Source organism: Parasteatoda tepidariorum, chromosome 9, assembly GCF_043381705.1.
Source record: "Parasteatoda tepidariorum isolate YZ-2023 chromosome 9, CAS_Ptep_4.0, whole genome shotgun sequence".
NCBI lineage: Eukaryota > Metazoa > Arthropoda > Arachnida > Araneae > Theridiidae > Parasteatoda > Parasteatoda tepidariorum.
Genome location: NC_092212.1, coordinates 68,461,686 through 68,480,841, shown reverse-complemented (window position 1 = coordinate 68,480,841; position 19,156 = coordinate 68,461,686). Strand labels below are relative to the sequence as shown.

Sequence of the window (19,156 nt, the reverse complement as noted above, 5' to 3'; positions counted from 1 at the left end):
TTATTTTTTTTTTGTATAGAACTGTAGTAGCATTAAACTGATTTATTTCAAATTAAAATGATAAAAACTCTGTGCAATTTATATTAATAATGTATATATTTTTATTTTTAATAAATATTTAAGATATATTATTGTTTTATTTTTCTTATGTTCAAATATAAACATATATCAAATAAATTGTACGATTATAGTGTAGTTCAATAACGTTTGATGGGCTCAGACTGACAATTCTTTTTTTTACTATTTGACGGTGCTAAAAATAAAAACAAATATATAAATTATGGCAGCTTCAAAATATGTGTGTTATCTTCAGAAAAAGGCTTGATACTTATGTGATGCATAGTTAACAGAAGTTGTTCATTATTTTAAATTGGTATAATACTAATTAATTTACTAACATACATTTGAATTCCAAAGCAATATTTTTTGTTAGAAAACTCCTTGAATTCAGAAAAAGTTTAGCTTAATCAGTCATTTTAATCTAGTTTTTATGTCATATTAGGGCTATTTTATTACATAGAATAGTGAAATTCAAAAAAAATATTAAGAAACAAATGAAATGTTTTTAAGACAATATTAACATTAAACATTCTTGAATTAATATCTAATTATAAAAAAAATTTAACTCTTGAGTTTCATAAAATCATAGTTTTGAACAATTTTAAATTACTTTAGATATTAAAATCTTAATCTAAAATTAAGTTATTTACAAATGAAAGGTTGTCTTTCTTTAAAAGGTTTGTTTTAGTTAACTGCAGCCATAACATTTCTGTATTAGCAATTATGAGGAATTCATTTTAGATGCATTCTGAAAATTATAGTACCAATCAATATAAGGGCTTAATTTTTTACTTTTTTAAATTTTACATTTTTTTATTTAATTATCGTATTGATGCAAAATACAATACAGAACAACAAAAAGTAGTTTTGTACATTTTATTTTAAGTCAGTTTTAAATGATTCTTTATAGTCTACATTCCAATCTTTGTTTACATCAATTGGAAACAGATGATGAACAATCTAAAATAAAAATAAAGTATGAAAGTAAGTATAGTTTATAATATCTTAATAAAAAGAGATAATTAAATGTTTGACTTGTAACTTTATATTAATAAAATTAAAGATATTAAAAAAATTATTTTTAAATTTACATAGATCTTTAAATATAAAAATTTCAAGGCAGCAAATTTTACATTTTTAATAAACATAATTTGAAATTAATATAATATGATATGGTTTTTATCTGATATGCATAACTATTTTTATAATAAATACATCATTTTATACACTGACAAGAAGAAGTTTATTAATGGTAAGAAACATTTCAAGTTGATGTCTTAAAATTAATGTCTTTGGTATAAAAAAAAAGAATATATATAGACATTTTCTATCTTGATTACTTGTCAATCGTTTGTGTTGAATAATCCAAAATTTACCTTGAGTAATATTTCTAAATGCTGATCTAAACCTTCTATAAATTGACCATTCAATCAAATTTTAAAAAAGAAAATTCTTTCTACACTAAAGTAATAAATAATTAGAATTTTACTGAATGAGTGAGGTATTATTCAAAATTAAATTAATAAAATCTTTCTGGGTAAATCATCTTAATCATTAATGCTGGTAAACTGATTTAATCTACTGGTTTTATATTAGCAATGCAACATTAACCATAGATTTATGAACAATATTATGCTTTTGTCCATCAAAATGTTTGCTTTTATCCTGTTATTTCTTTATGAATTTTGCAGGATAAAAGGACTATTTTACAAATATAAGAAATATATTATTTGGCTAGTCAAATCCTAGTATAAATTTATCTCACGATAAAAACTAAAATGTTTTAAGTTTAAACAAATAATCTGATAAAAACTTATATTTGTCATAAAATTATGTTCAAAATAATAATGTTTCTCCAACTTTTGCAACTTAATTTCCCATATAAAAATTTTATTTTTTCAAAAATAGTATTTTTAGTTCATTTATATGCTCCTTACTATATGAATTATGTTTTTTTTTTTGTCAGTCTTAAAGTAAAATTTAAGTACTAAAATGCTTGTTGAAATTGAAAAAAGTATAAGAAAGTCAAATAAGTTAATGTCATTAAAAATATTTTTTTCCCCAAAGCGAATATTATAAACTTTTATGGACAGCATATATTTCATTATTAAAAAAATCTGTATGTAAATATTTCCATTATTTACAAAATGAATCATTAGTGTTTCCGATCATATTTTTGCATACTGAATGAGTTATTTTTTAATAAAATATAATATCAGATCTTTTAACATCAGAACTTTTTTTACATATGCTTTGAATTAAAATCAATCTATATAACAGTTGGGCTGAAAAGTTCGCAGGCTGACACATAGATGGGGTTACTATTATTAAATACATATGATTTTTAGTTAGTTCTAACCTTTGAAAGACACGTGTATACATTTGACAGCTGCCGAACTATTAGTTTGTGAGATATAGTATTTTTAGTGAAGCAACTTTTGTTAGTTTAAAAACAATGGATAAAAAGGAATTTCATGTGTTTATAAAGTATTGCTTTTCAGCGAAAAAAAATACTCTTGAAGCCAAGGGTTGGCTTGAGAAACATTATTCAGACTCTGTACCAGGAAAATCAACCATTGAGAAGTGGTTTGCTAAGTTTAAACGAGGCGAAATGAGCACCGGCGACGATGCACTCAGTGGACGCGCCAAAGAGGATGTTACCGAAGAAAACATCAAAAAAGTCCACAAAATTATTTTAGATTACCATAAAGTGAAGTTGATCAAAATATCTGAGACTCTAAAGATATCAAAGAAACGTGTTGGACATATCGTGAATGAATATTTGGGTATGCCATTTGAAGAAGAAGAAAGTGCTGTTTCATCAAAACAATGCACCGTGTCACAAGTCAATGAAAACGATGGCAAAATTATATGAATTGCTTTTCGAATTGCTTCTGCATCCACCGTATTCTCCAGATATGGTCCCCAGCGACTTTTCCTGTTCTCAGACCTCAAGAGAATGCTCGCTGGAAAGAAATTTAGCACCGCTGAAGAAGTAATCACCAAAACTAAGGCCTATTTTGAGGCTAAAAACAAATCGTACTATAAAAATGGTATCGAAAAATTATATGACCGCTATAATCATAGTATCACCCTTGAAGGAAACTATATTGAATAATAAAATGAAATTTCATCAAAAAAAAATTTCTATGTTAGCCTACGAACTTTTCAGCCCAACTGTTATATAGCCACTAAGTAAAAAATGACACTTTTTTCTCTCATTAGGTTATATTTGAATTTCGTAAAATTTACTATAAGCAGAATTTTATTTTGGAAATTGTAAATGCGATAAACTTAAGACATAATACATTATCCTTATTAAATATATTCTAAAAAGTAAGAATTGAACAACCACAGTTTGAGGAAATATATAATTCCTGTATAATAAAACTCGCCAGAAGGAAAAAGAGGAAGACCTAGAACAAAGTGGTTATTTAGAATAGAGAAGTTGTTAAAGAACTTAGGAGTTAACAAATGGTGAAATATAGCATCAAATATATCTAGATGGGATAAACTGACTGAGATGACCTTGGCCAGTGACTGGCTGTAGTGCCTAAGAGGAAGAAGAATACTAACCTTGCTTGTTCTTGGAGTTACTTCAGCAGAATAACTTAGGTTTTTCCTGTGACTCTCACAGTTAACGCTATCACTGCAATCTAGATTCACCATCACTTTGCTATGTGACTAAAGAATGGAAAATAAAATTTATTAATGAGAAACTGATCTGTTGCATTTTTATATTAAAGAGAGTTAAACATTTATATCTGCAGGTTATTTATTTCACTAATTAATAAGCAGTTTTTCATTTTCATCACAATATATCGCTTATTCTGTGTTAAACATCATCTTTCAAAAATTCATTAACACCAAATAAAGAGATTTTGCTTCCCATTTGGGCAAATTCATATAGCAATTTCTTCTCAATGCACAATTTTTTCAGTGAATAACAAGGAAAAAAACTAGTTTATAGTAGGAAAAACAGGTAAAAGAGAGTCATAGGGCGCTGCACACACTCATTGGGTTAATACAATACTTAACATCAACTCTTTTGAAATTCATTAAAACTAAATAAAACGTTCTGTTCGCATTCCGCAAGTTTATATAGAATTTTTTTTCTTGATATACAACTCTTTCATTGAATAACATGGATAAAAACTAGTATTTTGGTGGGAAAACAAGTGAGATAGTTCATAAGGCACTGTATATATTCGATTGAATAATACTGCATATTATAAAATATTCATTTTCAACTTTTGAAATTCATTAACACTTTATAAAAGTTTTTGTTACCTATCAGAGCAAGTTTACTTAGAAAGTTCTTCTGAGTACACAACTCTTTTACTGAATAAAAAAGAAAAACTGGAGTTTTGGTAGGAAAAATGCAAAAGAAGGTCTTATAAGTTGCTGTTTACACTCAGTCAGTTAATTTTTCTTTGTAACCGTAGTTGAACAGCCGACCAAATTTTTTGGGTTTATGACTACAAATACTGTACTCTGTAGCCTTGTTATTTTAAAACAATCCAGAAGACAAGAAAACTCCTAGATCAGTACCCCTAAATGCATTGATTTGACATGGGAACATGGAGGACTTTGCAACTCGACATATTTAATGTGCATCAGTCACCATTTACTACACGGTGAGTCTTCGGCCGGCTGGGATCGAACCCACGAACTCTTGGACATGGGTCCAGCGCCCTACCAAAGAGGCTATTCTGGCCCTTTGGATCAAGTATTGAGAGAAATATGCCTTTGAAGAGGACTTATTGATGGATCTAAGCCGCATTTGCGTTAGATGAAGAGGTATACCTCCCATAGTTAGTCTGATGGCAAGGGGACTTTAACCCATGATCTCTCACTGAAGATATTTTACTAAGCACTGTGGTCGGTGGGAGCCAAATGCGGCATTCGTATCGAACAGTCTGGGATTCGAACCCGGTTCACCTCATTGTAAAGCGAATGCTCAATTCCCTGAGCCACTCCGACTCTCAATCAGTTAATGTAAAAATCAACATTAACTTTTGAAATTCAGAAACATTAACAAAAGATATATCGATTATCATATTTAAATTTTAAAGAATAATTTTTTAATCATATAATGTTTAGGCATTCAGTAAATTATATAGTTGCTCAGAATTTGTTTAAACCACAATAATAAAGGAAAGTAAACAAACCTGATTTTGGATGACTAGAGTAACTCTATGGGGTAAAATGTGTTTGAAAAGAAACAAGTCATTCATTTCTTTTATTTTTGAAGACACACCCTGTTCAACGGCTGATTTCTTCAAAACTTTTTCAGACACTTCCAAATAAGAAGAAATTGGTAAAGGAGTCAGGTGGAATTTGGCTGTCTCAGATTTTACAACAAGTGCAAATTGTTGAACCTAAAAATATTCTGATTAATAAATGTAAAATAACATATTTTATGGTATGAATAAAGAAACATTTGGTAGGAAAAACAAGTGGAGTTTTTATACAGAAAATAATGCAGGGGTGATAGTGCTGGGCAAAAAATCCGAATTTCCGGATTTTTCCCAAATTGCACTCCGGAAGATTACGGAAATCTTAGAACCCGGAGTTTCAGGAAATCATCGATCACATTTATGTATAAAAATTCTTGTATATTTTATTTAAAAATATTNTGGTCAATTCACCTCTTTGTGTGCTCTGTAGCACTTCGCCAATGACTGGGGAGCATTTATTTGATTGCCCCTCTCTTCTTGACATTCGTTCCTGTGATGACTTTTGTGCCCTCTCACCTTCTGGAGCTACTTCAGTGTTGTATTGGACTGCAAGACGCCTTATGTCTGAGAAGACGATGGCGGGCGTAATTTAAAAAAAAAAATAATAATTTATTTAGAATTCAATGTTTAGAAAATATCAATGATTTAAATTTATAAAGACATTATGCGACTTTAATGATTTTACTCAAGAAGTTTTCCGGATTTTTGAGTTGGACTCACAATCAGCCCTGATAATGTGAAAAGGATGTATGAAATAGTTTAAAACATGCAGCCAGGGCCAGATTAAGCGTACTCGGGGCCCTAGGCCATTCAAATTTTTGGGGCCCTTAGATAAAAAAAAATTTCTCGTATATTTTTTTTTATTCAAATATAAAAGTATTTATATATCTTTTCATTTAAGAAAGCATATTTAAAATTAAAATAAATAATAACAAATTAAATTTTACTTTATTTTGTTAAATTAGAACTAAAAAATAATCATAACATATATATTTGAAATTGATTTTTTTTTTTAAATCATTGTTTTTATTAATTTTTTTACATTTATTTTCAAAAAATCCATTTTAAGGGGGCCCAGGTCATGGCCTAGTCTGGCCTAATAGGTAATCCGGAACTGCATACAGCTGTTTCAATGCTATAAATGAAGTCTTTATGGCTAGTAGTACATCAGTCTCAGTAGTACATCATTCAGTCCTGGTACTGACAATTGTGCTCCTTGTCAAAACTGCACCTAACTTTATTTTAATACTGCTTCCTAAATTGTCTTCCATTTTAAATATTACAAAGATATCCTCTTTTAATCTTTAAAACATTATTAATGTTGGTTTTACAACAGATATAAAACCATAGAAATAGAAGTATGTAATTACCGAAGGGGGGTCGAAATAAAATCCTAGAAATAGTATTATGAATCATTATTGTAAAACTAGCATTAATAATGGTTTTTTCTTTAAAACATTATTAATGCTAGTTTTACAATTGAAATAAAACTATAGAATAGAACAAATAGAATTTTAAAATGGAAATAAAAACCATTTAAAAGATAAGACACTGTTAGAAAAATAGAGATAAAACAAATGCGAAAAGAAAAAGAAAATGACAAGATATTTTTTAAAGATTAATTAAATTTGAAACAAATAATTAAAACAAAATTAAAGATCAAAGCCAGAATCAGGTAAAAAAAATAATAATAAATTCTTTTTATCCAATATAGTTGTAGTAATGCTGTTTTTTCATCTTGGAAATAATTTGTCCTGAAATCCAAAAAATTGACCAGAATAATTTGAAAACTAATACAGCATTTTTTTAATGTATTTCACATTACTCTTATTATCAAATTACATTTACATAAAGAAGAAAAAAAATTTTTTAATTATAGAAAGAGTGAATCATTTGAAGTTCAGGAAAACAATCACAAAAGTACTGCACGTTTTTATGAATTTTTTCTTTTTCAAAATAAATAAAAGCTAAGCATTAGGGGAACGATAAAAGTTTGCACAAGCAATAATTATAATAAGACTATGATGTAAAGTGCAAATTCATAAGAAAAGTTTCTACTTAATCCGACACACATAGAAGATTGAAAGAACTGTTAGAAGGAGATAGAAGGAAACAAGAAAAATATTGATAATTAAACTTAACGCTATTTAGAAATATGTACATTATTATCTGAATAAATTATGTAAGAACAAAAACAGTTCAATTATAAAAACATAAATGATCGAAAGTTAAAATTGTGTTATGCTTTGAAGTTGTTTAATATTTAAAATGTATAAACAGGGCATCTGCTACATTTTTGATTTTTAAATTCATGACTTTCCATGACTATTTCCAAGACTATTCCATATGACTATTTCCATATTTTTCATGACTTAACGAAGTTACTATTTTCTTTGACAAAAACACAACAATAAATTTGAAGAAGCATTATAATAACATCAATTAAAATGATAGGTATAACCAAAACTGTTATACTCTACATCTTAATATTTATAGATTTTAAATTTAAAAAACAGAGTAAAGAAAGAGTTGAAGCGATAAAATAGCTTAAAAAAATACAAAAGCAAATAACTTTTGCTTCTTTTTTTTCTGCAGAATTATAAAGATACTTTTCNATAACATTAATTAAAATGATAGGTATAACCAAAACTGTTATACTCTACATCTTCATATTTATAGATTTTAAATTTAAAAAACAGAGTAAAGAAAGAGTTGAAGCAATAAAATAGCTTAAAAAAATACAAAAGCAAATAACTTTTGCTTCTTTTTTTTCTGCAGAATTATATTCTAAAGATACTTTTCCTGTTCATCAGAAAGGAAAAAAATACTCCTGATTTTTCTGTTCTCATTTCGGAATTTTAAAAAATTTGCCACTGACTGGCTTGCTTCAGTTAGAATTTGAAATTGATAAAGTGAAAAAAATAAATAATAAATAATTTAAAAGATAATTCGATCTAGAAATGATGTTTTTTCTTTTATTTTCTGAAAGAACACCATAATTTTTAAAGAACAATGATAAAAATATTTTATATTTTAGTAAAATATGACTTTGAGTGGGGATTTTGTAACAAATTCAGTTATTCGGAGCACCATGAAATTGGGAATCAATTCCATTTTAAAGTTTAGATTTTTCGGCAACCTAAATCCATGACTTGCTATGATTTTTCTTTTAAAAAAATACTTAAAAACATGACATTTCACTTCAAATTTTGTTCAATTCTGAAATTCATGACTTTCTATAATTCCCATGACTTTCCAGGTGCGCAGATACTCTGTATAAAACACATTTAAAAAAGAAAAATTAAAATTTTATTTAGTTTTATTTGAATGAAAAAAATCCAAGTTTTGAACTTTATGAAACTCACATTTTTCAGTTCAAATTCATCATTTATACCCATTTGCTGAAACATATTTAAAAGATCAGGAGGGTCTGATTGTAAGACTAATCTGTAAAGTTCCAAGAAACCATCAAAGGTAAGCTGACCATTTTGCATTTTAAAATTATCTGGAAAGAAAAACATTACAACAGATAAATATATATAAAGATAAAAATTTTATATTGAAAATTTTCAGCAAACTAATCCTGTACAGATACAAATTTAATTAGTTATACTAATTTCTTAACCCTCCCCTTATCTAAGATCCACCCCCACGAGTTCCCCTAGCGTCCGGGAGTGAAGAAGGGGGTCGAATTTGGTACCATTAATTAGGTTTTTCAAAATGCCAAACAATTTTGTTTTATTATTACAAACTAACAGGCCTTTCTCATTGACAAATCTTCCAACACACTTTTCACACCCTTTCATTTTTCAATTACAGAGTCACTTAACTAAAATGCAACAACTTTTAAGAGGGGAAACTTTATTAAGAAAAATCCAAATCTGCAATAAAAAAAAGAGGCTCTTGTTTAAGTATTTGATTTTGTCATCTGCCCAATGCTAAGTGTTGAAATCGGGAGTTTAGGTTCGATATCATCGAATACATATTTTGAAAATAATTCATATAAGTGTAATTTTAGATTTTCGACTCAATTTGAAGACTGTTTGAATATTACATAAGCATATTTTTGGTAAATTTTGGGGCCTTCTCTTTCCCCTTGTCAGCAAAAATAAGCAAATGTCAGCAAAAATAAAAATAATAACTCCCTCTCTTACTAGCATAAGAAGATCAAAACAACCCTACCTCCCAATTTTTGTTTGAACTTTAACTTTTACTATAATAATCTGATTTTACAGGGTTGACAATGAAATCTGGAAAAAAAATTGCCTGTGCAAATACTATAAAAATTATACTATAAAATATATATACCGATAAAAAGTAAAATTTCTTAAAAATTTCGCATTTAAGATAAAATAATGAACTCCCTTTTTAATTAAATAACTCGCTTAGTTGAATAAATTTGGCTAAGACCAATGGTATTCCTTTAAGCACGATTGACTGTATGACCATTTCCATACGCATTGAAAAAGTACACCTTCTACAAGACCCCGTGGCAGAATTGAGACGACACGGCGGCATTTTGAGATTTTAAGAAAAATCCATAATGAGAGAAGCTAGAACTTCAAATTAATAGTATAAAATAAAAAATTCAGAAATTGCGGAAGTTTAAAAGATAGTTTGCTCCAGAAGTTATGTTCTTTCTTTCATTTTTTTTTTCCTTTAAAGAACACCATATTTTACATACATTTATTTGAGTATCGTTTTTTCAGTCTAATTTGCGTGGTTCGTGATCTTTATTTTGGGAGTAATTGCACGGGTTATGCGATTTTTAATTTATGTACGAATTTTAATTTATCATCGTTTCATTTAGCTACGAATTCTAATTTGTGTAACGAATTCTAATTTACAAAATTCGAAAGAGGAAATAATTAGTGCATTTTTCTGCCCACAAAATGCGAGAATATCGCCCATAATATTAGAATTAAAAAAATATTACTTTTACAATCAAAAAACTTTATACATTTTTATTATATACTTTCTTCTGTAAACACAATGTTTCTGTTACTTTAAACTAGTAATTGTTTTAATCAAAAGTATCCTAAAGCAAAATATTAGTGCTAGGGAAGTTTGTAGCAGAAAGTCCGAAAAAATTCTGCCACCAGGTTACAAGAAATGATGAAATAATAAACCTTCAACAGTGGTCCATTCTTCAGCCGCTGTTTCCCCAGAAGTATAACGAATAAATAAATCAAACTCCAGTTGATTTAAGAGGCCATTTCCATCGACATCAATGGCTTCAAACACTTTTCTCAAAGCATTTTCACACGGAAGAGAGAATTCTGGATTAGAATCTTCATTACGCTGCATCAGAAGATTTGCATCCTGAAGGTAAGATATGTTATCGGATATCTGGTCCCACTTTTGAAGAATGGGAATTAAAACGTATTTTCCTTTCTTTAATTGAAGCTTCACGGAGCAGTAACCCTGTAATAGATAAAGAATAATTTAGTAAAAACTCACAACCTTCTTTTTTAAGAAATAAATTACAACAAAACTAATTAATACTTTTTTTTATTTCAAATGGCAAGGCATATTATATTTATAAAAACAAGTCAATGCGAAACAATGAGCAAGCAATTACAAATATTGATCGAAGTCATTGAAGCCTCAGGTGTTCCCTAGCTCTCCAATACGAGGCGGTCTCGGAGTTGGCAGAACCACGATGCGCCCCTCATCGACGCAGATGAGCACTATTCAGAGGTTCTCCCAGGTCGCATAATGAACAAAGAGAGGAGTCGAAAATACCAATTGTATGGAGATGTTCACTCAGGCAGTCATGTCCTGTAACCAGACGGAACAATGCCACTGCCTCACGTCTTGGGCAATCGGGCATATCAGCAAGATCTTCACCACTCTAGATCTTGGATTTAATCCTATCTTGTATTTGTGTTTTGAATTTCGACTTCAAAGCTTGTCTCCAGACGAGCTTTTTCGACTGAAAAGACAGCCCAGAGTCGTTTGGGGTGCAGCGTAGACCTTCCTCCATGTGGTGTACCCTGGGCAACCTATTTATACTGCTAACTTGTCTACAATTTTGGCATGCGTTCTAAATTTCGTCCAACTAATTAATATAGGAAATATGAAATTAAATTTTAAAAAATTGACTTCCCAATAGCAGAAACCTCTGTATTGATCAGCAATATCATAAAAAAAGATTTATCAGCAAAGAACATAGTTGGGCATCTGTGTTTACTAATTTGCAAGGCAAAAATAAATCTGAGGCATCTGCCACATTAATTCTTCAATACTTTTTGGCAAAAGCGGTGCAATGCTTAAAATGAAATAAATGCTTTTCTTTACCTGCAGAGCTTATAATGTAGACAAAATAATATTTCCTGATCCCCCAGGGAAAAACAACCAGTGGATTTTCTCGAAACAGGCCTATAATGAAACAAAACTTAACTAACAAGTAAAAGAGAAGGGGGTTTATCTCGTCTTAGGATGTTGTTGTTGCATTTGTAGTTCATTTACGTCACACTAGAGTGCACAATGGGCTATTGGTGACGGTCTGGGAAACATCCCTCAGGATGATCCGAAAACTGCATGCGAAGTCAATCACTTTACAGTAGAACAGTTTAATGAGGACCAATACCGCAGACCCTCGGTCCCTATACAGACTTATCAGAGTGGTCACCCATCCGCACACTGACTGCAGCCAGTGATGCTTGATTTCGGTGATCTGCTGGGGTCTTAACAATCAGTCCACTGCAGGATTCATTTTAGGAACTGGTTTCTATTCTTTTTTCTGAATTGAGTCATAACACATTATTTTCATTGATTACAGATATTTCTTTTCTCTGAAATTACAATCGTGCCCAAATCCAAATTGCGAAAGTGAAACTCAGCTTTATTTTGCACATTTTTTCCTGTTTTTTTTATCTACTTTTATATCTTTATATATCTGTTTATTATTATTTCTTCATAAACAATAAAATGACTTTCAAACCAAAAAAAATTTTAAAAACATTTTTTTAAAACATTTTACACTTTATCCTTTAAAAAAAACAATTATCTCATTAGGAAAATATTTAGATAATTATTGTGTTAAAAAAATGAACAAGTTAAGTCCAGTATGTGCTTCTTTCAAATCATTGAGACTTTCAATTGCTAGGGAAATAAAACATTTTATAAATCAATGTTTGAAATTAACCTTTCAAAATTATTTTAATATCAACATTTAAATAATTACGAGAAATTATAAGCCTTAAATCATTTTTATCAGATTAATATACAGAAATATAAAAACACCAATGTATCCTATTAATATCCAAAAATAAGGTAATATCCAAACATGATTAATATCCAAGTATTAATATCCAAAAATAAGGAATCATAATAACAAAGTTAATATTAGATTTAAAATGATATAAAGGAAACTATTGTACTCATTTAAACGAAAAATTTTGGTATGCTTACACTTTCATTAATGACTGATGAGGAGGAAACAAACAATTTCTTCTTCCCATCTTGAAATACCAAAATCTCTATAGGTATTTTGCTATCCGGACCTAAAAGAAGAAATAATTTTTAAAATGGTAATTGAAGTAAAATATGCTACTACATGCATAATATATAGCAAGTCTATAAAAAATATATATAATAAAAAAATAATAATTATAATAATTATCAAGCATTAAAGAATAATGTTCTACAAATAGAATTTTACAGGGTATCTGCTACATTTTAGATTTTCAAATTCATGACTTTCCATGACTTATTCATATAATTTTTCATTACTTACCGAAGTTACTATTTTCTCCGACAAAAACACAACAATAAGTTTAAAAAAGCATTATCCTAATAACATTCATTGAAATGATAGGTATAACGGAAACTGTTATACTCTGCATCGTCATATTTATAGATTTTAAATTTAAAAAACAGAGTAAAGAAAGAGTTGAAGCAATAAAATAGATGAAAAAAATATGAAAGCAAATCATTTTTTTTCTGCAGAATTACATTCTAAAGATACATTTCTTGTTCATCGGAAAGGAAAGAAATACTCCTGATTTTTCTGTTCTCATTTCGGAATTAAAAAATTCACCTATGACTGGCTTGCTTCAGCTAGAATTTCAAATTGATAAAATAAAAAATAAAAATAATAACAAAAATTCTGAAATCACAGAAGTTTAAAATAAATAATTCGCTCTAGAAATTATGTTTTTTCTTTCATTTTTTGAAAGAGCACCGTAATTTTTAAAGAACACAATAAAAACATTTTATATTTTAATCAAATATGACTGTGAGTGGGGATTTTGTTACAAATTCAGACATTTGGAACACCATGAAATGGAGATAAATTCCATTTTAAAAAATTAGATTTTTCGGCGACCTAAATCCATAACTTTTCATGATTTTTTTTTAAAAAATAGTTAAAATCATGACATTTCATGACATATTTTGTTCTATATCAAAATCCATGACTTTCCAGGCGCATGGATACCCTGATTTCAACACAATTAATTAAGTTTGTCATCAAAACTCAAAATAAATAAAAATTAAAACATAAATAATTGCCCTGAATTGAATTTCAAAGAAGAATATTACAATTATTTAAACACGTCACATTTTATTAAATATTTCTAAGTTTGAAAGGAAATAAGAAAAAAAATATACAGTAGGGAACCGATTATCCGGAACGATCGGGACCATCGCTATTCCGGATAACTGATTTTTCCGGTTTTCTGAATCGCTACAAAAAACCGGTTTTTTTATTGTTAAATCCAACTAAAAAAAAATTTTTTTGTGGAAATAATCTTAAAAAGAGGAAAAAACGATGAAGTAATACACTAATGATTATTTCCAAAATGATGATAAGGTGAACATTTTTTAAAAAAAGAAAGAAAAATCCTATAATCTTATGAGGAAAATTTTTTTTTTTAAAAAAATGGCGGGAAAATGTATTGAATTTCGTTCCGGTTTTTTGGTTTTCCGGTTTTCTGATTTCCGGATAACGGGTTCTGTACTGTACTTAGTTTATTAAACATTGCAGTATGAAAAATGTGTACAATGCAAAATAATCATTTCAAATAATCAAATATTATTGCAGCTTCGAAATAGGAAACACGAAAATAATTTTCATTGAAAAAAGAACATTTTATTGAAGATAACTGTTAAAATGCAAATATATGAAATTAAAATGGTGATAGTATTTCTTACTTCCATCAATTATACTTTTAGCAAAGATTTCTACCAGAGAGTTTTCTAAAACTTCAAGCTGATATCGGTAGCCAAGTTGATCCCCGTTTTTATAAAACAGTATGCCTTTAACAGATTTTGTAAAATGTGCCTGAAAGAAATATAAAGTTGTTAATTAAATATATACTACATTTATAAATTAAAATATACATATTAATATGATAGCAATTTTTTTTTTAAATACGTAACTGCTATTAAATATTGAAATATTTCTCAAAATATTACCTCCGCATTTAAACCAGCTACATTAGTTGAATGAATATTACCATGATTACTTGTGCCTGGAAATAAAATTTATTGCATTAATTTATGATATAATTAAATTCAGAATATATTAGTTTTCAAAGTAAACAATCACTATTCATCAATGTAGTCTAAATTATGATGCAATTAAATTTAGAATATATTAGTTTTCCAAGTAAACAATCACTGTTCATCCTTCTAGTTAAAACAAGAGAATAATAGGGCCATGTAAGATTTTTGGTTGCAAAAACGTCACTATAACAGATATATTCAAGAAAAATATCCAATCACAAATAAACATACTAATTACTAATAAACCAGAATCATTAATACAACCTTAACTTCTTCTTCTTCACTGACTAGCAAAAAAGTGAAGATATTTCCTAGAGTAATGAAAGATTTATAAAAAAAAAATTCAAAATATTTTTTTTCTTTTTTTAATTATTCATGCAGAAGGTCATTCATTGCTTTAGTTAGCTTTTTTAGGTTGGTGCCACTGAATATCCTTTGTAGTTTTTCAGTTGTGTTTCGTTCATTGCAATAAATTTGGATTGTATATAATACTCTTGCTTATTTACTCTTTTGTGCAATTGTGCTCTCATTCCGTTTTTTAGTATAACGGAATTAAAAATTTTAAATTAAATGAACAAATTCTATTTATTTTGAAATCAACCAATTTTATTTCTATATTCTAACCGACTCAGTACAGCTGACTGAATTCTCAGTTTACGACTATCAATGTTCAATTCCATAGCCTTGTAATTTTGAACCCAACCTAGAAGACAAGGGAACTCCTCGATCAAGCATTGAGACAAACTAGCTTTCATGAAGAACTTTTTTGATGGAACAAACCAGAATTTGCGTTACATGGAGAGGAAAACCACAAAAACCTCTCACGATTAGTCTGACGGCAAGGTGATCTCTCACTAATGATATTTTACGTAAGCAGTGCGGTTAGTGCAAGCCAGATGCAGAATTTGCATCATTCAGCCATCGCTGGGATTCGAACCCGGTTCACCTCTTTGGAAAGCAAACGCTCTATCCTGTGAGCCATCACGGCTCACATATATACTTCATATTGTAATTTTTCATTAAATAAAAAAATCTAATAGAATTATGTAAACAAATCAGAGAACAGACCTGTATAATAAACATGAAGGCGTGAATGTCATGCACTGAAAATTTTTTACTATAACTAAAAAAAATGCAAATGTTGCATGAAGAGGAAAACCATGAAAACCTCCACTGTCGGCACAGTAACAAGAGGACTCTAATCCACAACCACTGAGGATATTTTTACCTCAGCACTGTGGTCAGTGTGAGTAGCTTGCAGAATTCACATTGACCAGTCATTGCTGAGATTCGAACCTGGGTCAATCATTAGGAGGCAAAAGCTCTATTTTCTGAGCGACCACAACTCTAAAAATAAATTTTTTTGGCACTGTCTAAGAACTAATTATAGTGGTATCTTACCTGCTACATCAATATCATTTTTCCAATTCTTGTTTTTATCTTTATTAAATAAGAGTATATCCTACATTAAAAAATATAAAATAAGATATATCTTTATGGTATACCAAGTTTTTTCATCATTTTAGACTTAACTCTACTTTAGTTAGACTTAACTTTATTATTTTCACTCTATTTTAGACTAAAATAACCTGGGAAATTCGCAGTCCTGATTTCAGTATCACTTGAAGTCAGAGTAGAAAGCAAAGACGACAGTATAATCATTTCCTTTATTATTAGTTTTTGTGAGCTCTTATTACTCTAAATTATATAGACTAAATTATATAGACTCTAAATTATATAGACTAATAAAACTATTTACAGGGTAAGTAAAATTTGTTATACTTGTTTACACAAAGCTTCTTCCCAGCTTTAGTGATGTATTTCAGGCCTCAGCTATCCCCTGGCATTTTATATATGCCATCTACTATGGAGGTGGTCTGTTAGGTAAAAGCACTAGTCATTTTAAGATTGGATACACAACTTTCTTACAATTTAGTGGGATTGAAATAAATAAAATAAAATAAAAGTTTTGTTTAAATTAGGATCTTGTGTAAGAGCTTTTAATCGAATTCAAATGTGTAAAAAATATTTCAAGAAATTTTTTTTTTATTGGAGCTTTGTGGTGCCCTATGTCCATGCTTAATAGTTAGTCTGGCACAGGTTTCAAATTATATCCTACAAAGCAATCCCTTTTTACAGGGTTTCCACTCAAATCTGGAAAAAATTTCCCGTGATTTCCCTGTACATATTATACACAATATATTAAGACGAAACAACAGCTACTGTGTGAGCTACATTGGGTTAACTATATTTATTAGTTACAATTGCTCGAAAAACAGAGTTACATACTTAAATAATGCTATAGTAAACTAAATATAGTTTAGTATAGCTGAAATATCATGGTTAAATATTCCATAGATTACGCTTTGAGTGGTCACCATTCTTTAAAAGACAAAAATAAGAAACAAAATTCCCTGTATTTTCCCAGTTTGTAAAGAAAAAATCAAAATTCATTACATTTTCCTTGTTATTTTAGGTTATTTTTAAATTCTATTTTACTACTTTTTTTTTTTAAGTGTCTGCCCAACTGTCTCAAAAATTTGGAAATTTATTGGCATAGGAACCGATATGGAAATCTTCCTCATACTTTTTATTACCTTTATTTTTAACGTAGGTTTGAGTATTGACTCCAGAATTTACAAGTTGAACTTTTCCGTTCTCAGACGAAAATGAATTAAAAACAGTTTTGAAAGTCAAAATTGAAAAGCATAAACTGATGAAATCTAGCTGTCCCTCACGGACATGTTGTTCGTCAGCAATTAAATTCAAAATAGCATTTCCGTCAGCACCACTTATCTAAGAAAGAAAAAAAAAGAAAGAGAATATAACAAAGGAAGAAAACAAATTATAATCGAATATTGGATAACATATTATTATAACGAAGACATCAATTTAATAAATACCTTGTTCAAAAGGTTTTTAAATACATTGTAATCGATAAAACCAAGATCATTTCCTCCAATGGTTTTAAAAGCACTTAAAAATCGTTCAATAAAAACTGAATCAGTACCACTTAGAGTAGTCATGCGTGATTATTTGCGTAAAAAACCTTAAAATTAACTTATATTTAAAATTTGAGACTTATTAAGGAATATTCAGAATTCCGAAACTAATTTTAAATATACATGTTAAATGAAAGAAATAATTTCGTTCATTATATCTAAAGATTCAAAAAATTGTATCTAAAATTTCCAATGCATAAACGAAGCAATGCTTCTATACAGAATATTTAAGCGATTAAAAATGCTAAAATGAATGTCTTGAGACCAAAAATCAGTTTAAAGAAAATAAATATTCACGTAAGGTCATGTAATCCTTATTAAACTTTATGCAATAATTTTTATTGGCTTGTAGCTTACAAAGTTGTAATGACTTGAGGCGAGGCTGTTCACGCACAGCCAATCACCGTTGAGAGAAAAGAATACTGGTGATCAAAATGACAGATGGCGTGGAGCAGAATTCTTTACCTATGGCGGCACTTCGCATGCTTTCACCATTAGCGTGTGGAGAGTCATAGGAGTAAAAGTACTGTTGAAAGTAGTGTCTGTGTTGATTTTCAAATAAATTAAAAAAGTCTAAGTTAGGAATTCATATGGAACTGAAAACGTGAAAATTTTAAAAAATATTTTTGACAACTAAATACGAAAAATAATAAGAAAGGTGAAAATATCGAAATTGCTAAAAGAAGGAAGGGGGTGGATCAAGATATGGAACCAGTCTTCTCCTCAGATGGTGTATTCGAGCGTTGCGTATGTATATACATTACTCGTTTCAAACAAATTCTGAACAGCAAATAAACAAAATTAAAGAAGAAACGAAATTTTCCATTTCATAAAGGCGTATTGAGCAAAATTAAATTTTTTGAAAATATTCCACAAATATTTTTTTATATACACTGGTTGTTTTACTAAGATCGCTCTTTATGCATTTTTAGAATTCTTATCTAAGTGTAAAGGAAAAAGGTATATACAATGAGAGTCGTTAATTTAAGACGAGAAAAAAAACTGCTTTGTAAAAGACTACAAAAGAAATTTAAATTTATTGAAAAAAGAGGATTTGAAAGAAGAAAGAGTTGAAGACACCTTCAAGTAAAAAAAAAAAAAATGGAAACCTAAAAAATTGCAGATATATGTGGTGATTATTTTTTTTTTAAATACTGGATATAAATATGTGATACATAAAAGGACAGTTCTGAAAAATATGACATTCATTTTTCCGAATGAAGTCAGTTTACAGCGAACCGGACGCAAGATTACAAAGCAGCGAAGCGTGCAGCGCTAGTCTTTTAATTCCAAGCTGTCTCCGTACCGACAGTTGAATGTTACCTTTCTTTTTACAGGTTT

General features: G+C 28.9%; 1 protein-coding gene across 1 annotated transcript; it reads right to left on the bottom strand.

Annotated features, from left to right (window-relative positions):
• Nucleotides 1–922: 922 nt before the first annotated feature.
• On the bottom strand, nt 923–18,213 carry LOC107448162 (EF-hand calcium-binding domain-containing protein 7). Its single transcript, XM_071184731.1, has 10 exons — nt 17,717–18,213; nt 17,411–17,609; nt 14,724–14,779; nt 14,460–14,589; nt 12,717–12,808; nt 10,430–10,724; nt 8,666–8,805; nt 5,232–5,441; nt 3,637–3,744; nt 923–1,020 (listed from the first exon to the last, which is right to left on the bottom strand). The coding sequence occupies exons 1-10, from the start codon at nt 17,837–17,839 to the stop codon at nt 937–939; spliced, it is 1,437 nt and encodes a 478-aa protein (XP_071040832.1). The 5' UTR covers nt 17,840–18,213; the 3' UTR covers nt 923–936.
• Between the last annotated feature and the right edge of the window lie 943 nt (nt 18,214–19,156).